The sequence below is a fragment of the Xyrauchen texanus genome, chromosome 8 (genome assembly GCF_025860055.1).
Source record: "Xyrauchen texanus isolate HMW12.3.18 chromosome 8, RBS_HiC_50CHRs, whole genome shotgun sequence".
NCBI lineage: Eukaryota > Metazoa > Chordata > Actinopteri > Cypriniformes > Catostomidae > Xyrauchen > Xyrauchen texanus.
This window is the reverse complement of record NC_068283.1, coordinates 23,370,789-23,394,224: the sequence shown is the minus strand read 5'-3', so window position 1 is coordinate 23,394,224 and position 23,436 is coordinate 23,370,789. Positions and strand designations below refer to the sequence as shown.

The window sequence follows — 23,436 nt, the reverse complement described above, 5'->3', positions numbered from 1 at the left end:
CTGACATTTGATTGAAAAGGCGGACCAGAATATTAATTAAAATCTTTCCTTTTGTTTTCTGTATATAGTCATACAGGGTAAATTATGGGGGAGTAGTTTCTGTAAATCTTTGTGTGAATATTCATTTAACTTTATGAATAAAGGAATGTGTTCCATTGCATATTAGTTTTTATTTCAAAATTGTTATCAAAGATCGTAAAATTTCACTGTAATTGGTATGGACTTTTGAAAAATTGAGATTGTGACAACCCTACTTCAGATCTTGTCTATCTCTCCCTGTCTGGTGATCCCTCAGATTCCCTGAGCACTGTTGAGTGCACTACTAACATTTTCTTAATACACAGAACATGAACAGGTGTGAGAAAAAGGAGCTAGTGTAGGAACTACTTGCATTGTCAAAAGAGGCTTCAGTGGTTTTCTGGTTCAGAGAGAGGGTTCTTGTGACTGTTTGAGTAGGTGTATAGAGAGAGAGAGAGAGAGAGAGAGAGAGAGAGATGCTCTGTGACAGGGTCAGTATTTATAGCCTTTCTCAGGCTGTGCAGCCTACCGCCATCTTGTCTTTTTCCTGCCTTGTGTGTTTGCGTATTCACACTTACTCAATCTCCCTTTAAAAGCAGCTTGTTTTTATAAGAGGGCTGTCCTTGAATGTATGACCAATGTCTTTCTGCTTAATGTCCTCAACTTGGCAGTTCTTTGGTAATTAAGGGATGGTGGGAATAGGAGAGAATGGCTCATAATAGAGCTCTCTGTCTTTATCACGTTCCCTTCTAAATGTCACACTGTTTGGTGGAATGTAGAACTTGGAAATAGCGCATGCAGATGTGGACCGGTAACGCAGGTCAGGTGAGCTGAGCTCTGGAATCTGCTCCATAGCCTGCATCTGCTCCTCTCTGTGCATGTTCCCTTGAATGTACAGCGCTCTCTCATAAGACCCAGCCTGGACTAATTCCAGCTTTGGTTGTCAGATGCAGTGTCACTGCGTGGGTCCTCAGTGTTTAGTTGTTAGCTGTGCTTCATCCCAGATTAGAGGCCTGTGCAAATTGATTTGGTCAGAGAAGTGGCCTCAGTCCAGAAATAGCAGATTCCTCCAGTGAAATGTATGGAATCATTGTTATTTCGACTGCTTGTAGACTTTTTTTTTTTTTAAACTGAAGCAAACTAATCCTTATATAAAGTAGTTGGCTACAATACAAGCAGCTAACTACTTTATACTTTTACTTACAAAAAGTAGCTTGCTACCTTTGAATTATATAAAATTATATTATTTATTTAGAAAATCAGAGCATCTCAAAACTAAATAAAAACACCCAAATTTATACAATTTAGGCTGTCATTTTTATGCTGAAAATAAATGTTCATAATTGTTTTTTTTTTTTTGTAACTTCAAGAAAGTGTCATTTGTTGATATTAGTTAACAACATTAGTCAACAAGTGTAAGCCAGTCGGGATGGCACCTCGGCCTGAATCGGGCAGTGGAGGAGTGTGACGAGGTGGAGGGCGTGGCCAGGCCGTTAGGATACAAGCCCAGCGCACAACCAAATCAGCGGGAGGGAGATAAGGCAAGATCCGGGGATGCCAGAGAGAGAGAGAGAGACCCATGACGTGTGTGTGTTTATGTTGCTGTGTATTCAGTTTATGTTGGTATCTAATGACATTTGTGTTGATTGTTAATTCGGTTCACGAATCATCCTTTCTCGAACTGTTACAAGGAATATTCCTGGTTCGATACAAGTTAAGTTCAATCGATAGCATTTATGGCAAAATGTTGATTACCACAAGAAATAGTTATGACTCATCCCTCAAAAATCAAGGTTACAGTGAGGCACTTACAATGGAAGTGAATGGGGCCAATATTTGGAGGGTTTAAAGGCAGAAATGTGAAGCTTATAATTTTATAAAAGCACATTCTTACATTATCTGTTAAAACTCATGTTTTTTTTTTAGATGTAAAATTGTTTAAATTGTAATTTTTACAGTCGTTTTATTGACATTACATCATCATGGTAACAAAGCTGTAAAATTGTCTAACTTAAAAGTTTAGCAAGTGATTTTATTACAGTAAAATCATGTTTACAAACATATTGTTTATGTCTTGTTGCTATACTTAAAAAATACCTTGAGTTTTGCCTTTGTAAAGAGGGGCAAGTCAAAATAAATTTTTGTGATAATCAATATTATACCACAAATGCTGTCAATTGTGCTTAAGTTGTATTGAACCCGGAATATTCCTTTTAAACTCCATTCTTCACCATGATAGTAACCCCAAAACTACAACATAACAGAAATTCTTCTAAATATCTACACAGCAGAACATTAAACAATAACATTTCTCACCTGTTTACATTCATCCTGCACAAAGAAACATTATATAAAAATGTATTTTAACATTTACTTTACCTGTCAAAAGCATGCTGGGAACTAGAAATCCTCGGCCCAGTTTTTTTAGCCATAAATAAATAAATAAATTGTCATGTTGTCCCAGCACAAATGGAATAAGTAAAATTGACAAGACAATTTTTGTTGTAATTTTAGGTCCCCTTTGTTGCATTATAGTTACTTAATTTTTCTGTCACCTACTGAAAAATTAAGTTAGTTGCATTTCATTTAGGGATGAATATTGCAACCACCTCACAATACAATACTTTTTGTGATACATATGTCGCAGTTGAATAATCCAAAGCATCACATAACCAGGTATTAATAACCAGGTATTAAAAACTAAATGTTTTTCATTTCGGTTCGTTCTGAGCAAAAACTGTATTTCTTTGTTCCGGTTCAGAAGTTTTGCAGCCTCCTTTCCAAAAGGTTATAACTAAATAAAAGAACGGTGTGATAAATCTCTTGCTGGGTTGTGGAAGAGGAAGCAGGGGCCAGGTAAACAGTCGACTTGAGACTTATTGATCGCACTTTTCAGTCTAACACACAAATGTTTCCTTTTAAGCACAACAAAACAAACACAAACAATACGGCTTTGTGCGTTGCTCTCTCTCACCTCCGGTGGTCTAATCTGCCTTTATGTCTCTCTCCAGCTCTCACTGCAACACAAAAACAGCTGTCAGGGACAATTTCCCACATGTGTCAATCCTTACCGCTCTTTCTCTCCTGGGCTCACTCTCCACGGACCTTGCTCAGCCACGCCCCCATCTCTACATACCTCTATCACCCGACTCAGTCCGGGGATCCATCTGGCCTGTCACCCACTAACCCCTCACCTCAAACTTAAAAGGCTGAAGAGCCAGATATCAACTGGTGATCAGCACGTTGGCATCCTTGATGCGATGAATCTACTGGAGCGGGGCATGGTCCGAACAGAGGGTGAAAGCACACCCCAACAGATAGTACTGGAGGGTGAGGACTGCCTACTTGATGGCCAAATACTCCTCAATCATGCTGTACCTAATCTCCCTCAGCGAGAGCTTTTGGCTAATGTACAGAACGGGGCACTCCTCCCCCTCCACCATCTGGGACAGTACTGCTCCCAGCCTCCTGTCCTACATGTCCGTCTGCAAGAGAGTAATTTAAATGGTGAAAACCCTGTGGAGGCTTGCGGGAGCTCTCACACTGCAAATAATATGTGCCTGAGCACTTTTCAGTCTAACACACAAAGGTTTGCTTTTCAGCACAACAAAACAAACACACATAATATGACGTTGTGCATCGCTCTCTCTCCAGTCCGGCAGTAGCTCTCACGGCAACACAAAAACAGCTGTTAGAGATAAGTTCCCACATGTGTCAATCCTTACCGCTCTTCCTTTCCCTGCTTCACTGTCCACAAGCGTCGCCCGGCCATGCACCCATCTCCACAAATGGTTAATAACGTTCTTTTAAAAATGACAGTACTCTGCAATAAAGGGTTGGTGAAATACCAATTGCAGTGTTGCTAGATCTCGCAAGAGAATCGGGCAACATGGTCTGGAAAAATAAGCCCAAAATAAGTAAAAATAAAACAAAAATGTCACTGCATAGAAATCATATCAAGCAGTTCATTAACAGTTAAGTATAATTTTATTTACAGATCTGCTTCTCAGTCAAAACCTGGTTGCATCAAATCTGTATTAATGCATCATATCTAACAATAATTCATAATAGACTTGGAATCAACTGAGAAAAGTACTTTTTTACCTCTGATGATGTTTTTCTTGTATTTGGATTAGCCATGCATATATATGTAGTTATTATACATAGTTGTTAAAAAGGTCTTTATTCAGAGAATGCGACATCCTCAACGGCAAATTAGGCAAAGAAATGTGTGATGCAGCAGTTTCTTTCAGGATCAAAGCGCATGTTTAATTTTTATGTGAAACATGATGTGGTGTAGTTCCAAAAATGTACTGTGATAAACCCTTTGGCCTTTAGTTTCATGAAAAAATTATCAGTTACAAGCATTTAAAAATAAAGTTTTCACTCCGGAACAATTGGAAATCACTTTTTTCCAGTTTTAGGTTAAAAAAATAAATTGTGTTTTCGTTCCTTGAACCATTTTTTTCTCCCTGATCATAACTGCATTGCAATTGAAATTGCACCAAACTGTGTGAAAGAGACCTAGCAGAACAAATCTGCAGTTCGGTTTTAGTTTCGGTCTTTCTCACAACTTTGATTGCACTGATAATGCCGCTCTCAGAATTCACGTTTATTTAGACAAACTGCTTCATCGTTATTGCACTATCGGACATGAATATGAATACACAAATAGAATATTGATACAGAGGTCTACAAGATCAATACAATATTGTCATAGAAAGTTTAGCAATATTTTGATATTTGCATTTGCACAAACCTATTCTTCTTTCGGCTGCTCCCGTTAGGGGTCGCCACAGCGGACCATCTGTGATCCACATATTTGACTTGGCACAGGTTTTATGCTGGATGCCCTTCCTGATGCTACCCCAAGTGGTTGCGGGACTCCTACCTATGGGGCAATTTAGTGCAATCTGCACAGCCCTATTACTTATCGCTAATTACTCGACGCGCCATGACGTTTCAAAAAGGTAAATCAGTTTTACCTGGAGAGAATAATGTTATTGTATTATTTTGTTTAAATAGACATTGTTAATATATACTGTATGTAGATTATCAGTGTTGCAGTGATTCAGTCATGTTCTCTATTACTCTGTGTCTTGTCCCAGAGAGGGGATGTTCATATGAAGTGTGGTTAATTGAGGGTGACTATGGTAAAGATTCCTCTCTGCTCTGAACTCATCCCATGAGGCCCGTCTCCAATCACTCCAGTTTTCATGTAGAGCAGCTCCCAGTCTTCCTTTCACTGTGTCTTTTCATCTCTCCTCAAGAACCGCAGGCTTTAAATACAGCTGCATATTTAAACGTTGCTAATTAAGATCTCCAGACTCCTCTCATTCTTGCAAGGTTAAACATGGAAAACGATGAGATTAGCATGCTTAGGTGTACGTTATGATGATTTCCCTGCCATGGGTTACACAGATTCGTGATCTCGTGTGAATCCTTTGAAATGTTTCAATTGGCAGGAATGGGTCATGTGTCACTCACAGTTGTGTAGATATTTTCCAATCATATTAGAGATAATCTCACTGCTGCAGGGTATTGAACTGACTCAACACCAGCTGGGTATTTTGTTTGATATCTAGGGTTTGATAGTGTAAAAACAAAAGTTGTATTTGCTTGCATTTTATTGATTACAATTGCTAAATACTTTCAAAATTAGCTGACAAAGCAAGAAATGTGAGGTCCCCGGAAACAGCCAAATTGTTGCTCTGTATACACATGTAGGACCCTATGATATTCGTGACATGGAAAGCACGAAAGGAATCCAGTCATAAAAATTGAATTAACTGGAAAATATGGAATGTCACTGAATTTGATATATTTGGGATACAAATTTATGCAAAAATTATCTTTTTAAAATTACGATTTGCATAATGTGATTATAATAATGAAAAAGTCTGCAATTTAATTAAATATTTATATAATGCTGCACGATAATAATCATAATAATAAATATATTTAAGCAATAAATAAATAAGCAATAACAATGCTCTGTTGTGTAGCACTTTATTTGACAAACATAACTTTTTGTTTTGGATTATGCTGTGAGGATCTGTATAAAAGCACTTCTAAAATTGCAATTTTATGTCGAAAATATATTGTTCTTTATCATTTGATTTAAAGTTTCAGTTAATTCATTTGATTAGACACCATTTTGATGATAAAATTGAATTAAACTGTTGAATATGGAAATCAGAAAAAACTGAATTTTGAAACAAATAAAAAGGATTTCATAGGGCACTATAGGCCTTGATAATCGATGAGTCATACAACAACAGACTAGTTGGACTGCACCAAATTTGCCAGTTCCTGCTTTGAGATGTTACTTCATTCTTCCACCAAGGCACTTGCAAGTTCATGGACATTTCTGGGGGGAATGGCCCTAGCCCTCACCCTCTGATCCAACAGGTCCCAGACATGCTCAATGGGATTGAGATCTGGGCTCTTTGCTGGTCATGGCAGAACACTGACTTTCTTATCTTGCAGGAAATCATGCACAGAACAAGCAGTATGGCTGGTGGCATTGTCATGCTGGATGGTCATGTTAGGAAGAGCCTGCAGAAAAGGTACCACATGAGGGAGGAGGATTTCTTCCCTGAAACGCATAGCATTGAGATTGCCTGGAATGACAACAAGCTCAGTCCAATGATGCTGTGTCACACCGCCCCAGACCATGATGAACCCTCCACCTCCAAATCGATCTTGCTCCAGAGTACTTGCCTCGGGGTAACGCTCATTCCTTCGATGATAAATGTGAGTCTGACCATCACCCCTGGTGAGACGAAATCGCTTTTTGCTAGTCCTGTCTTGTCGAGCAAAGGTGGATTTATGCCCATAGGCGACATTGTTGCTGGTGATATCTGGTTAGGGACCTGCCTTACAACAGGCCTACAAGCTCACAGTCCAGTCTCTCTCAGCCTACTGCGTGCAGTCTGAGCACTGATGGAGGTACTGTGCGTTCCTTATCTAACTTGGGCAGTTGTTGTTGCCAATCAGTACCTTTCCCGCAGGTGTGATATTCGGATGTACCGATGTGTGCAGCTGGTGTTACACGTGGTCTTTCGCTTCGAGGACGATCCTGTCTCCCTGAAGCGCTGTCTTAGGCATCTCACAGTGCAGACATTTGAAGTTTATTGCCCTGGCCACATCTGTACTCCTCATGCCTCCATGAAGCATGCCTGAGGCATGTTCACACAGATGAGCAGGGACCCTGGGCATCTTTCTTTTTGTGTTTTTCAGAGTCAGTAGAAAGGTCTCTTTAGTGTCCTAAGTTTTTATAACTGTGACCTTAATTGGCTACCATCTGTAAGCTGTTTGTGTCTTAACAACCGTTCCGCAGGTGGATGTTCATTAATTGCTTATGGTTCATTGAACGAGCATGGAAATCATTGTTTAAATCCTTTACAGTAAAGTTATTTGGATTTGCACAAAGTTATCTTTAAAATACAGTGTCCTGAAAAAGGGCCGCTTTTTATTTGCAGAGTTTAGTTTCAGAACTGAAAACTTCCTCTTTATTTGAAAAATTGCATTTATTTAAGGCAGATCCTATTTTCACCCCAGTGCAAATAGTGGTAGATAATATTTGCACCCCAACCCTGGTGCAAATAATGGTAGATTCTGATTGCACCGTAGTGCAAATAGTGTCAGATACTATTTGCACTAGGGCTGCACGATTTGGGGAAAAGGTCATATTGCGATTATTGAGGTTAATATTGCAATTTGCGATATAATAAACAAATGGTATCATGAGTCAACCTGCTTGGTTTTAAAGGAACATTTACAAATAGATAAATGATAATGCTGAAATGTGTATTTCTCAACTCAAACATACAAACTAGCAACAAAAACCACTATAAATGAACAGTGTTTTCAAATTAAAATAATATTTTTACAAAATTAAATAACATCTTTGCATTACTGCAAACTTGTTATTTTCTCAATATTACACCTAAATAAAATGGAACAATAAATAAGAACATACAAATTTGCATTAAAATAAGATTGTCCAAACAAACAGGGACATTTAAGCAGGATGTAACATGTACTTTATATAAACTCTTTTGAAAAGGAAACTTGATATAACAGTGTGGTTCACTCAAACCACTAAAACAGTTATTGTTGTTTTTTTTAAATGACCAACTGGTATTTCCAAATCCTCTTTCTAAAAAGTTCTACTTATCGCTGGTATCTCTTGTCCAGTGTGTGTGGATAATTTTCAGAAATCTCACTTTTCTACTTTTCTCTGTGCTGTTTCAGGTGCTGATATAAATTTGTCCTGTTGCCAAGTGATGTAGCAACTTTAATTTTGCATAGTACCTCTCTGCTCAGTGTCGATTATCTTAAAGCCAAAATATCGCCATATAACCAGGATTTTTCCTGGCTCAAAATGAGGCAGAGGTGGTACCATACTGATCAAAAAATGATGTTTTTTTGACATAGGAACGAGAGTGATCGACAGACCCCTCCTCCGGATCAAACCCTTCTCTGCACTCCTCAACATTCGCTGTGACTAAATCACTGTGATAAAATCAACATTTGTATTCATATTATCTATTATTTTAAGTAGTATTAAAGGAAGTAATATAATAAAATTGTGTGGCAGTTGCTATATACACCGGAGTGCAAATAGACACTCCATTTATTTAAATCAGGCTCTAGACACGGGCCTGTGGCAGGGCGGACACACCCAGTCCCGTATTAGGCTAATCAAGCCTCTGAGGTTTAAAGGTCGACTGCAGAGTTATCGTGCGGGAGAGAGAGATCGTTAGCGGACATGTCCGTCATGTTTGTGTCTTGTTTTAAGTTGCTCATTAAAACTATAATTTATATTATCAAGCCGGTTCTCGTCGCCTCCTTTCCATTGATCCCTTTATACTGGTGCCGAAGCCCGGGAAGGAGGAGGTATAAGCCGTAGTTCTCACCACTACCGTCCACCCCAACAGAGCAGCCGCGGGGACGAGGAGCCCAGCCGCCTGAACAAGGATGATGGCCGCCGACCACGAGGGGAGAAGGGGCTCCTAGCCGACCGCCTGGAGCAGTCAGGGCCGCTGCCAGGGGCGCAGGAGTCGCCTACCGGCCGCTGAAACGCAGCGGGGTTTGAGACCGCCGACCGCGAGTGGGGAGGGGCTCACTGGCGACCGCCTGGAGCGAGAGAACCGCTGCCAGGGGCGGGGGAGACCCCTTCTGTTCCCCGAGAACGCGGCGGGGTGTTCTGTCCGCCAGGGGCTGGAGGACTGCCTCGGATCCGCCCGGAGAGGCGCGGCTGTCATCCGATAAAGGGTGGACGAGTGGCCGAGGAATAGGCTGCGGCGTACCGGAGAACTGGCGAGTAAGAGTTTTTTTTTTTCATCTCTCTCTCTCACTGTCGCTCTGCGTTGGCCTTTTCCCTCTTTTAAATTTTACAGTGTTTTTTGGGGGGTACTACACTGTTACAGGAAGTACCCCCCATTTTAATTATTTCTGTTTCCCTCCCCTTGTCCCCTCCCTCGTCCAGGTAGATGGGGATGACCTGCCGGCAGACAGCGCAGAAGGCGCACCCTCCCCCAGGGAAAGAGAGGGGGGAGGTGTACGTCAGGCCGGGGGTCCCCAGCCTGAGAGAACGAGGGAGGAATGTGGCAGGGTGGAGGGCGGGGCCGGGACGTGATCATACACACCCGGTCCCGTATTAGGCTAATCAAGCCTCTGAGGTTTAAAGGTCGACTGCAGAGGATCGTGCGGGAGAGAGAGATCATTAGCGGTCATGTCCGTCATGTGTGTGTTTGTGTCTTGTTTTAAGTTGCTCATTAAAACTATCATTTATATTATTAAGCCGGTTCTCGCCTCCTCCTTTCCATTGATCCCTTTACAGGGCCATTTGGAATTTGTGATGTCACAAGACCAAATACATCTGCATAATAACAGCCTCCAGCAAGACATCACCTATTTTTTCATCATTGCACCTTTGGCCCTGCCCACTGTAGCTCAGTCACACAGTCAGTCACAGGTGAAGAGGAGAGAGGGCCTATCATGAGAGATTCATCTTCAGCAAGGTGGACCTACACAGGACACCTTAATTTGCCTGTATTTAATTGCTGGTCTTTTATAAACATAGGTGGACGTCTTTAACGGTTTCCGGAAATGTGAGGCATGTTTTAAGAGCGTTGCAAGCACGACTTTTAAAAACATGTCTCATTCAGCTGCAGCTGCTGTCTGAAACACATGCCGTTCTGTGTGTAAACAAACATGGAAGATGTGAGATATCGCTCTGGTGAAGACCAATGTCTATGCTTTGGCCTGTTGAAGCCAGATGAAGCACCCAACATCACCATCTGCATTACATTTGTGTATTTAGAACATTTCAGCAGGGATTGTATGCTTGTGTTTCATATCAGAGTGGATTGCTTGTGAACCAGTCACAATATGATTCAAGCTTTGCAAAGAAAATATAAGATGTGGCAGTTAAACACTACCAGACCCGTGAGGTCACAGTTTAATTCACGAATGTTTCAAATGTCATTATGGTTGATAGCTGCTGTGCTTGAGTGAACATTTTGATACATTCAGATGAAATATGTTGGGTATACATTGTGTTGACCTTGAAATATAGTTTTATAAATTATAATGTAATTTTTGTTAATTTTCTTTCTATTGAGTTTCAGTTATAGCTGTATTTTAGGGACTGCACAAAGATAGCGAGTCAGAACTGTGGGCGTATACATTGAAGTCTTAAAGGGCCAGATAGTTTTAAACCAAGCTTTTCAGACATAGGGCTAGAGACATGGTGGAAAAAGACCATATTTGATTAAATTGTTTTGGTGCAAAAAAACTTTACTTATAAGTGGACATCATGAAAAATAATTAAATTATAAAAAAGAGAATGTCATGACCCCTTTAAAAACTTGTTTATTTATTTATCAAGTTCCCAAAAAAGAGCAAATTAAATAGGAGGAAGTAGTTTTCATTTATAAAGTATTTAATTCTCTGACTGGATAATTCTAAAATAGGCATAACAATATGTTTTTTTAATAGATAATGTATATCTTTTTAGGTATTTAAAATTATTCATATTGTGATCTAATATTTTGGTAATTTACCCCACCACTAGTGTGAAGTAAAAAAAAATGTATATAACGTCTGAAGGCCCTGTATTCAGTGTTGGGGAGTAACATAATACATGTAACTGGATTACATATTTAAATTACAAAATATAAGTAATTGTATTCCACTGCAGTTACAATTTAAATAATTGTTAATTAGAATAAAGTTAGTCAAAAAGTATTTTGATTACTGAAGAGATTACTTTGCATTTTATTGTCATGTGTTTAATTTAATATTTAGTCCTTTCAGATGGAAAACATTTATAAATAGAAAGCAGAAGAAATAGAAATAAATCTTATGTAAATTGTCAGCTTTACGTTAAGCTAAAATGCTATTTCTAGCCATTTAACATGCACATGTTACAGGCACGATCATATTTTCTTATCAAGAAGATTCACGTTATATCATAATTTCTTTTTTTCCTAGTAAGACCTTTGATATTAGGGCAAAACTCTTATTCTTGATGATTATTTTTGTATTGTTTTCCTGTAAAATGTATCTAAAAATCCTTAAAATAAGATCAATAAAATGTATCTTGTTTTAGAATCAACATTGCATAAGATATTTAGGTTTTTCAGAGAATGTATTTTGTCTTACTGTTCTGGCAGAGATTTTATAGTCAAAACAAGTGAAAAAATCTACCAGTGCTGAAGAAGTAATCCAAAGTATTTAGAATACGTTACAAATTACATTTTACAGCATGTGTTCTGTAATTTTTTGTGGAATACATTTAAAAAGTAACCCTTCCAACCCTGCCTGTACTCCATTCTGCTTAATCTAGCTGTTCTTGAATCATAAGATTGCATCTTTTGTAAATGCCTCTAAGAAATAAGTCCAATAGGTGAACCCAAAACCAGCCTAATTCCTTATGACCGATTAGTCCACTAGTTGTTCAGGCAACTGATTTTTTAAGCTTTGTAGTTTTGCACATCCCTATTAGCAGTTATCATCTTTTCCTGTCCCAACCACTTGCAGGTAACAGTGCACAAAAAGCTACATTGCATCATTAACATATGCAAGCTCAGTCCTTATTTTGACCTGTCAGTTTATTATATTTTGTGAGTCATGTGGCAGTGGAGATAAAGATTGTTTGAGGTCTGTTTGTGTTGTGAGGATGTGACAGATGCTCTGTGATGAGCTCTGGGAGAAGTGGATAGAGAAAAACAAGCATAAGGTGTGTATCTCCATAGCAACAACCGTAGTCTGGAAGTCGGGGATGCACAAGGCATAATAAGGTGTCTGTGTAAGTGTCACCCCTAGGAAAAATGCTCCTTGCTGTCTAGCTCCAGAGGGCATTCACACTGTATACTCCTCCATAGACGGCCGCTAAAATGTGCCATCGATTTTGAGTGACATTAAATTATATTGAACCCAAAAACCTGTCCTCTCTGTGTGGTCTGATTCATATCTCCACATCACAATGCTTTTGTCTTCCCTCATAGCTCACTCAGTCTTAAAAATGCCCTAGACAATGCTTTTGATAATAAATAAACCCACTCTGCATTTTTCTGGACTTGGTTTGAAGTCTCTTCCAAGAAAGCCTTTCATTACGAGTTAGCAGCATTTGTAGAGTGAGTGTCTGTCGTTGGAGGTGCTGTCAGTATGCTGTATTACGTTTAAGGTGTTTCCTTTGTAATTACACTGGGCTCAGGTCCTGTAATTTCAGCCTACCAGAACACTTTAAACCATTCTCTTACCATTTGCCCTTTTATCTCTCCTGTGAAGGTGAAGAATCAAACCATTAAAGCAGAATTAAATTTCTCATCAGTCAGTAAATTAAGACGTCTTTGTGAAAGCAAGACTGTGAGATCTCTGCAACAATGTTGGAAAAATGTAAAGTGCCCCCTCCCCTTGGGCCAATGTATTATACGTTTTTTTTCTGATGAAATGCCTCTTAAATCGCTGGGAGTTCAGTATGCATTAATGCGGTTTTGCAAACATGCATTTTCAATTTCTAATACTGCCCGGTGACACCACAAAAAAAAGCTGATGTTCACTTTTTTTTCTATGTTTTTTTTTTGAGGAAATTTACAGGGTCAATACAAGTGAAGTTCTATTGACAGCATTTGTGGCATAATTGGTCAGTTACCACAGAAAATGGTTTCAACACTGTCTCTCAGATAAAAAAAAGAATTGCTAACAGTAACTCATGTACAAAGGTTATCAACGAGGCCATGCCTTTTAAGGGTTTAAAAACAAATGTGAAACTCATACTTTTGTTAAAACACTTGCATGAATTCTACCTTAAAAAAGTGTATTGTTCTTGTATCCTTGGGGTAGCATGCGGAAGTATAGGAAGAGATCCTATTAAAGGATTATTCTGGGTTCCATACAGCATAGCTCAATCTACAGTATTTGTGGCATAATGTTGATTGCCACAAAAAATATATTTCGACTTGTCCCTCATAGTGTTGTAACGGTACCAAAATTTCAGTAGTCGGTACCAATACCAGTGAAATTTCACGGTACTCGATACCATTTTCGGTACCAAAGCAAAAACAGGTTACCAATCCACACTCTTTTATTATCAAAGTTAACAAAACTTTAGCAGCAGAACTAAGAACAGAAATATGCCATTGAGCAACACTTTAATTTAAATATATCATTTTTTTATTTATAACAAAACTGAACAATGTATGCTTAAAGTATTTTTAAACACATATATAAGTTTTTACCAAGTACAAAAAAAAAGCCTAAATAAACAAGCATACAATAGAATGAATAAAAAGCAATTTCCAAACTAATGTGCAAAAAGTGCTCCCTTATTAATAAAGCTGCATATTGCCAATTTTCTTCATAAGAAATGCACAGTGACATATATTATGATTAAATAAGTTGCGAGTAAGTTCTAATTTAGCTGCATTTAGCGTGCGCGCTCGAGGGATGAGTTCCCCGAGGCAGAGTCTCTCGCAGCCGGGTGCAGTTTCAATCTGTCCCCCTTAGATCGGGACATTCGCGCAACTCATAGAAGAGGCACCGACCACACAGAGAAATGCCAGTTTCTGAGTTTAAATTTATTAACATGACCTGCTTCTGTATTATTTGAACTTGAATAAAGCAATTTTACTGCATTTAAGATGTTACGCCGGGATGTTTCATTAAAGAGCTCCGCCTCCGCTTATTCCACAACGGTACATGCTTCTGAATGTACTTTTTTTTTTAATCATTCCCTAATACTTTGGGATCTACATAAAATAAACTGTGAAAGTTTAGAGTGCATCTGGACTGATCAGTGTAATTCTTCCTCCATCAGGCGTGAACTGCTGCTCTCACTGAGGCACTTACAATGGAAATAAATGAGGCCAATTTGTTAAAGGCCGAAATGTGACAATTATAATTTTATAAAAGCACTTCCATTATTTCTTCTGTTAAAACTTGTGTATTTTTTGAGCTGTAAAGATTTTTAAATCTTTATTTATCAGGTCTTTAGAGTTTATGGCAATGAGAACATGGCAACAAACTTAAAATTGAATGTAACTTAAGACATAAAAGGTTAGTCACGTCATGTGTCAGTACTTTGAAATGGTGAGTATTTAAGCGTTTATGAACTGGCCACATTTACTTCCATTGTAAGTCCCTCATTGTAACAGATTTTTGTTTGTTTGTTTGTTTTTTTTTTTTTATTGAAAAGAAAATTTAATACAAATCAAATGTTTTTTTTTGGTAATCAATATTATGCCATAAATGCTGTCAAATGATCTTAAATTTGACCCAGAATATTATTTTAAACCCACGTACCACATAAGCCCACTTTTGTTCTTTCTTTTTTTAATAAATAATTTAAATTGTTATTATTATTATTTTTTTTTTAATTATATTAGTTACAACTTCCAAGGGCCTTACTATTACCATGATTTTTGCTTATATAAATAAAACTAACACAGAATATTATTTCAAATCATCCATTAATCGATCTTGTGCCACATGTAGCTTAACTTGTATTGAACCCAATACATTCCTTTTACAAGATATCACCAGTGTTTAGCCAGATCTCAGTAACATGACCCAAGCGAGTAACCTTAATGCTTGTACATGTGACGGTGTGTATCAGAGCAACTTAGCATTAAAATAAACCCTGGCAAAGTGGTGAGCAATTAAAGTGTTTCAGTTTGGATGAATCTCACAAAAGTATAATTGGTTGAGGATTTGTGGTGTGGATCTCTGTCCAGTGTTCAGAGTGCTGGATTCTCTCCTCTCTCCCTCCCTTCTACCATTCAAAAACTCATCCCATCTCTCTCCCCTTACACTCTCAAACCGCCCCTCACCAATGCTGCATTTTGATTGGACAAGTAATGGCAGTTTTAACAGAAGCTTCTAGAATACCCTTCATCAAAAGGCCCTGACTGCAGCCATTTTTCCCATTCCTGGGGTAAAAGTGTGAAAGACATGGAACATACAGGTAGTTCCGGTATTATCAAGATAAATTATCTATGTGTTAAGGGAGACCATATGCTTCCTGTAACACATCCATATTCAGAACAATAAGTCTGCTCAGACACGTGTGCAGGAGAGGAGGATGGGGAATCTGTTGCGATTGGTCGCCCCTGCTCGTGTCAGGCAGGCTGAGCTGGACTTAATCAGGGGCTGGCGTCACCGACTCCAGCTTAGCACTGCGACTGCGCCTCTGGTGAGTGTCTGTGCTGCAAACATGCCATGAAGGAGAGCAAGGGGCCATGACTGGGGGAGGGACATGCATGTGAAAGAGAGAAAACGAGACATTGAAAAGACATGTTCACGCTAGCTCAGGATTCATGTTATCATGTAAAGTACAGGCTTCTCCAGTACATAATCTGTTGTGTATGTTAGCCTCATTATCGGCCAATAAGAAAGTACCAAAGGATCCTGGGTGGCGTAGTTCACCTAATTACTGAAAACCCTCATCTTACTGCAGAATTAGTCTTTAAAGGAAAAGAAGTTAAACTCGAAGCTAATAACAAAAAGATGTTTTTAGTTGTGTGCTCACAATGGAAAAGTTATTATGGTAAGTGCAAAGGAATATAACTCTCGTGACACGTTTTTAAAAACACAATGTTCGTAGGACAAGATGCGCAAAAAAAAAAAATTGTGTCTTGGACACAATGGCCAAAGACACATCTAACATCAACAACTGACTGTAAAAACCAGGAAATTTATTAAAATAGAAATTGTTCAATGACAAATGGATTCCATGGATCTTGTCTTTGCACACTCAAGGAACAAGCCAAACCAAACCACTCAACATCTGGGTGCTAAACTTCTTCTCCACTATACTACTCAATCACTGGCGAGTGAAAAATTATTATTTACCAGCCTGTGGCTAATAACAAAAAAATTGTCACATAGCATTACATTTGGTCACATATGCAAGTTATTTACTCGCGTTGTAGACTGGTTGCACATAGAGTAAAAGATCGATCTTGGGGTTTAAGAATCAATATAGAGATCATTCAAATGAAGATTTGGATGCGTCGAAAAATCTATATTTGTACGCAGTCTTGGTAGTCAATAGAACTTAACTTTTATTAACTGAAATATTCATGGAAATATTGCGTTTGTGATTCTAAATCAGTGTCTATGTGCTCACCCTCACCTATTCATGAAACAAGCATCCTCCATTATGAAAAAAACGCATTTTAAACTCCCAGTAACTAAGTTAAATTTTTTAGCAGTTACTTGAAGTTTTGTGTTCTGTTCAGCCTGACTCAGCTATGCCTGCCTATGAATAATCAATGCTTTTCCTTCAGTGTCAAATGCATAAGTGAACAAGACCCATATGTCTAACAATCTTGATAGTGTGCAAACTTTCAAAATTTAAAAAATGTAATTCTCCTAAAATCTATACCATCCAGACCATCCAGGAACCCAAAATGATCAAACAGGTCATTTTATGCTTCTTGCTCCAGTGGCAGACGGTGGCTTATCCCCTAGCAGAATAAGCATCTCCCCCGTCTGTGAGTTAGAAGTGTTACGCAAGTCCACCACTCATTCTCGCAGATGTTTCTGCTCCCTGTGGTTCATTTTTGCCTCTGCCTCAGGTGGAGATCTGCCTGTATCTGGCTCTCTGATAGCTAATTTTGTCACCGTTTCTCCCTCCTCCACAACACACATGAAGTAGCCAAATATAGGAAATAAAAGGAAAGAGTGCCTCTTGTATAATGACTGGAATTGCAAAAAATAATTAGGCTTTCAAAGAGGTTAACATAAACCCTCCTCTCATTTGCCATTGACTACACAAACAGATTCTGTCCCAAACTCATGCCATTGGTTGAGCCAATATTGTAATGTAGGGCTGGTCGGGATGCTTATACAAATAAAGCAATGTTTTGATAGCACCACAGAGCTGCAATGTTTACACTTTTTGGGGTAATCAACATCTAAATTACTTATTTAAAGTTCTCCACATATTAAGCTGGAGAAAACTGCATTTTTGCATCTTTGAGCCATCTCCTCCATGAGCCCGATGTGTCTAGACCAGCTGTATAAGGTAGTGACAGGCCAATCAGTCCCCGCTTATCAACCTGATCCCTCTCATAGGCACCCCTCTTAAGACACACTTCCTGTTTGTTTTTATTATGGCATGTGCTAAAATGAACTTTATCCTTCCCTCTCCCCACCTCTTTCTCTCTCTTTCTATCTTCCGCTGCCTTTCATCTTTGTGTCCACAGTGCCAGACTCCGCCAAGCCCAGCCCCACCTCTCCTCCCCCCACCAACCCCAGCACTGCCACCAACCCATCCGTGCCCTCAGCCAGCAGCAGCACTGGTGGCAATGGCAAGCGTGCACCCTCCAGCAACCACCAACAACAACAGCAGCAGTCGGCAACCCCACGCTACCCGCCCAGAGAGGTGCCCCCTCGCTTCCGTCAGAATGAACACAAGCAGCTACTGAAGCGGGGCCAACCTCTGCCCACCGGGAGCCCGGCACTTGCACAGCCAGCCTCCTCCAACCCCACTTCTCAGCCCTTCACCTGCCATACCCACCCAGGTCAGCTTCTCCTCCATAATCTACATGCGACAGCCTGTTGAGTCAGACTTGAGTCCTCTGTGTCGCCTCTAATTCGGTGACTGGTTATGTGGACTGTTTTCTTGTTTTATGATGTAATGTTGCAGGCAGGCATGAGAGCTGGTTTTGGTGGGGGTGTTAGGATGGATTGGTTGCTGATTTCAATGCACTATGTGTCTTTATGGAATCTTTATGTGCAGAAATCTGCATATTTCTGCAGAATTGGAATGCCTGTTATTCACGCGTCTCCCTTGTATGTATGTTTGTTTATTTATTTAATAATTTGATTTTGCTTTCTGCTACCAATAGGAGTGTAGTTGTTCTAGTTCCATTTTTCACATTTTGTCATGGAGGGGGAAGTAGATTTTTTTTTTAATTATTTGTTTCATATTTGATACATCAGGCTTTCATGGTCATCCTCCTGAGACCCAGCAGTTAATTTGTGTATGACTTTTTTTATTTTTTTATTTTAGCCCATACATGCTGCAGTACTAAATCTTGGGGTATCTTCAGAGGATACCCTGGGGTTTTCAGTCGGGATGCACGGATCAGGAAATTTGAGGCAGATTACGATCACCAATATTTTAACATGTGATCGGCCGATAATGATCCGATTACCTATATTTCTTTTGAAAGTGCCCTTTCCACACGTTTGCATGTTAAATGCTAAGTTTAAATGTTAATGCCCCACACAGTAAAATTACATTCAGTTTACATTAATAGTGAAATGCCAACATTTATTTGAATTTTAAACAGTTATAGTTCTGTTGTCAATATCAAAGATCATTGCGACATACTGGCAAGCAGTAAGCACAATGAGGCTTCACACTAACAGATATACATTCAAAAATAAGAGACCAAAATCCATTACAAGTTCCAAAACTGCTCCAGTTCAAAATCGTTAGTGTCCATGATTTAGTCACAGTCTTTGCTGTTTTGTGTTAACGGTAATTAAGCAACTGCATGAAGACGTGGTGCCATTATTGAAGGTTAAACTGTTATTGCTGTTATTAGTGGTACTGTGGCAAACATATATATCTGATTCAAATTTGGGTTTTTACAAAATAACACTGGGGGGAGTGACTGATTGAGATTGAGTGCGGCCATTTTTCATTGACATCAAGAGCACGCTAGTTGGAGGGATAATTGCTCAAACTGCCTGTCATTCCACACACTGTCTGTCGCAACTCACGTTACATCATGCATACTAAAATATTTAACCAGAACATGTTGATTTGTTTTTTAATTCATTTTTACGTCCGTTTGCAGTATCTTAAACTAAGAGTGTTAAACTGAACAGTGAGTCTGTATTATTACTTTAATGACTTTTGAAATCGGGCACCCTAATATTCATACACGTGTAATTCATACACATATTTAAAACAAACCAGCATATTCATCTAAATTCCAGCATGTCTGAAAGTGTAAATTTGTGAATGCTTAGAATTGCCAGCAAACATTATCTTATGCTTCCAGGGCTGAGCAAGTGCTCATTCATTAGAGTAGCAGTGCATGTGTGATTTCATGTGTGCTGCAATAAAAAAACTTTGGCCCTGTATCTAGGCACAATCAGGCCGATCATAGATTTAAGATGAAGATCAGCAGATCAAGATTAGTGGCCGATCGATTGGTGCATACATACTTTTCAGAGATACCAATGTTTTGTGGGTTTAACCATAAAAACATCCTGTCCTTGGTCTATAGAAAATAATGACATTACAATTCAGTACATCAAATCAAATATGAATGAAATATTTTTTCCCAAACAATTATTATCATATGGTTTTTATTATCATATGGTTGCTAGGGAGAGTAGAGTCACATGGGGAAACATCCTCTTGGTCAAGATTAGTGGTTCTCACTCTTGTGGATCGCAGAGAGTAGCATGAGCCTCCACATGTGGAGTCTCTGCAGTGTCATGCACAACGAGTCATGTGATAAGATGTGCGGATTGACTGTCTCCGAAGCGGAGGCAACTGAGACTTGTCCTCTGCCACCCAGATTGAGGTGAGTAACTCCGCAACCACGAGGACCTAGTAAGTAGTGGGAATTGGACATTCCAAATAGGGAGAAATAGGATATCCTATTTCTCCCTATTTGGAATGTCCAATTCCCACTACTTACTAGGTCCTCGTGGTTGCGGAGTTACTCACCTCAATCTGGGTGGCAGAGGACATGTCTCAGTTGCCTCCGCTTCGGAGACAGTCAATCCGCACATCTTATCACATGACTCGTGTGTGTATATATATATATATATATATATATATATAAAATAAAAAATCCGAGAGAGAGAGAGCGGTAAGTACCGCTACCCTGGCAGCAGCAGCAAATCTCCATGTGACGCTGGTGAAGATGTGGGCGCAAGATGAGCTGGAGGCCTTTCTGGAGCTCTTCGAGCACACAGGCCAAGCTCTGGAATGGCCCCGGGTGTAATGGGCAGTCCACCTCATACCTCTGCTAACCTGGAAGGCCCAACTCATGGCCCAACATCTCCCGACGACAACCTTCTGAGGTACCCTGAGCTGAAGAAAGTCATCCTGCAGCGGGTCGGCCGCAGTCCCAAAGAGCATCGCAGGTGGTTCTGAACACTGGCGCAGAGCGAAGTTGGCCGCCTGTTTGCCTTCGTTGAACAGCTCCGTGATGACAGCCGCCGGTGGGTTCTTGCCGAGGAGCCCAGCGACTCCAGGGCTGTCATCGATCTCGTGGTACTGGAACAATTTGTCACCAAACAGTGCTGAAGATGTAATCCAAAGTATTTAGAGTATGTTACTGACCATGAGTAATCTAATGGAATACGTTACACTTTACATTTTACATCTGTAGTGGAATACATTTCAAAAGTAACCCTCCCAACCTTGTGTGCATCACATTGACAGGCTGCCATTTTGGAAATTATATTACAAGGTCTGCTACTAACAGAAGTGTTAAGCTAGTCTGTGTGAAGTTACAGGAAGTTTAAAAACCCATCATAAGACCTGTGAGATCTGTTCCATTCTGCTGAGCTGCATCTAGCTGTTTAAGGCAACACACATCCTGTGCAAACTGCCCCTTTGCTCCACAAGAGATGTGTCTCACTGTCATGGTTTAATTTTGTTTTTAGTTGTTTCGCGTACACACAGGTTCCTGTTGAAATCTACTGTTGACATTTAATCAGGGTAAATTTGGTAAATCAGTGAGTACGGACTCATTCATATATATATATATATATATATATATATATATATATATATATATATATATATGTATGTATGTATATATGTGTGTGCACAAGTGTGTAACATGTAGTTGTGGATGCTTGTATTTCTGATGCCTCAGTTTTACAGACAAAGATGACTAGGTGTAGAGAAAATGACTTGCTGAGCTGTGCTATGCTGCTTCCTGTATTTGGAGGCGTGTGGGTGTGCAAGCGTGTTGTAGTTTGGACGTGGACTTGGCAGTCTTCTGCTGTGTCTGTGGCTTTTCGACTGCAGTGGCAGAGCGAAAGAGAGTTACAAAGGAAAATAGATAAATGGCAGACGATCAGCTCTGTGGGCAGGGGTGATTCACAGCTTACAGTAATATGCGTGATGCAGAAGGGGGCTCCTCTGATTAGCATGGTATCCGTACAGATATATGGCCATTTATATGCCATGCTAATCAGAGGAGCCCCCTACCAGGTTTCCATGGAAAGGATGCTTATGAACATTCTTCCCTTCTTCCTGAGTATTGATCTACTCTTGTTTAGGATCTGAAGGAATTGTGTGGTATACTGTTGGTTCTGAGATCTGTCACACTGGGATCTTCTCAGCATTGGAGTTCTAGTTAGTAGCAAGACCAAGGCTCTGTTCCAAACTCTTGTGAACTGCATTACTAGACCACAATTTTAGGAATCATAGGTGTGTTTGGCTTGCCTGTGTGAATGTGATGTGCTTGCATGTGCAGAACCCTAGCATTTAACCTTAGCAATGCTAGGGTGTTGTGGATGATTTCCAGGTCATTGCTATGTGGTTGTTAAAGTGTTTTGGGTGGTTGCTTACTTGCTAAATTAGGAAGTTATTTTCCTGTTATTCAAATACAGTACTGTGAGGCTGATGATTTGAGGACAGCGTGTTTATTGTTTTCAGCAACTTTTACTCAAAAGACAATCAAAAAGTCATTTTAGCTGTTTAAGTGAAAAAAAATTCACTGATTTATTGATTTTATTTTTTTTTTTACAAATTTCGAGCTGACTTGCTGACTGATTATTAAACCACAAAAGGCTGCCAATTAAATCAAATAAATACATAGTGTATTTGCTGCACAGTTCAAGGTGAATGAGCACTCTGTTCTCTGTCATCTTCTACACACAAGTGCACGTGATTCTCCTGATTTTTAGTGTATGCACAGCTGGCGTCACACATTCACTTTAACACAGAACATGCAAAGTGTATATTTGTTTCATTAAATAACAGCCTTTGGTGTTTAATAATCACAATAGGCTATATTGTGGCATCGGTTTTTATTATAAAAGCATTTAAGCACATGAGCACACTATCAGACCCCATTCTGATACAGGTATCAGAATTGGGTCTGATACTGTGCTCCTGTACTTAAATATATCAGAATTGGGACATCCCTATAAAAATCCTATATATGGAATATGCAGGCTTAATAAGACACCTTGGTTTTGGCCTATTTCTAAGGCAGCACTGTACGTATCCTTCATTAGTAAGACAATTACAGAATACAGTTCTTTGAGTCTTTTTCTCTATCTTATGCTCTTTTGGGTATGTTTTGAGCCAGCACGTGCACTGAGCTGTGGTTCCACTGAATATTGCTTAATGCACATTGAGAGCCCAGTGAGTAATAAGAGCTCCCAGCCTTCTGTATTCGTGTGTGTGTGTGTGTGTGACAGGAAGCCACTGGAATGCAGCCGAATGGCCCACAGCTCTGCTTTAAGTCAGTAGCAGCAGTAGCACAGAATCTTTATTCATTTAGCTGGTCTCTTTTGCTCCCCCCGTCTTTCCTACAGTTGTCACACAGACAGTCTAATGTAAACTGTCCCAAGGGAGAGAAATATTTTGCCTGCATCCTCTAAAGTTGTGGAAGAATATATGATTTTTGGCTTTGTGTGGTTGTTCTGTGCATCATGTGTATATTTCTTTGCCTGATATCCCCTTTCTGTATTTCTGTGTGCATACTAAGGATATGCAAAGCTGTTTTTTCAGAATTGCGAGAACATGGGTTGTCTAAACGATTAGTTGACAGATAATTCTTTAAGAAGCCGTTTATAAATTATTGTTTTGCGCGATGTGAATGTGAAGAGGTACCAGTCTGCTTTGCGTTTTATGACATAAGTACCTCGTGTGTAAGTACATAGCTGAATTACATACTTAATATT

The 23,436-nt window shown here is 39.5% G+C and overlaps 1 protein-coding gene across 3 annotated transcripts in view; it reads left to right on the top strand.

The window, feature by feature from the left end:
• The window catches only part of tnrc6c1 (trinucleotide repeat containing adaptor 6C1), an 89,146-nt gene that overhangs the window by 27,148 nt on the left and 38,562 nt on the right, over positions 1 to 23,436 (top strand). For all 3 annotated transcript variants that reach the window (XM_052131487.1, XM_052131486.1, XM_052131485.1), the window contains exon 4: positions 17,742 to 18,059. In XM_052131487.1, the coding sequence (XP_051987447.1) occupies positions 17,742 to 18,059 (318 nt within the window). The remainder of the gene's footprint in view (positions 1 to 17,741; positions 18,060 to 23,436) is intronic.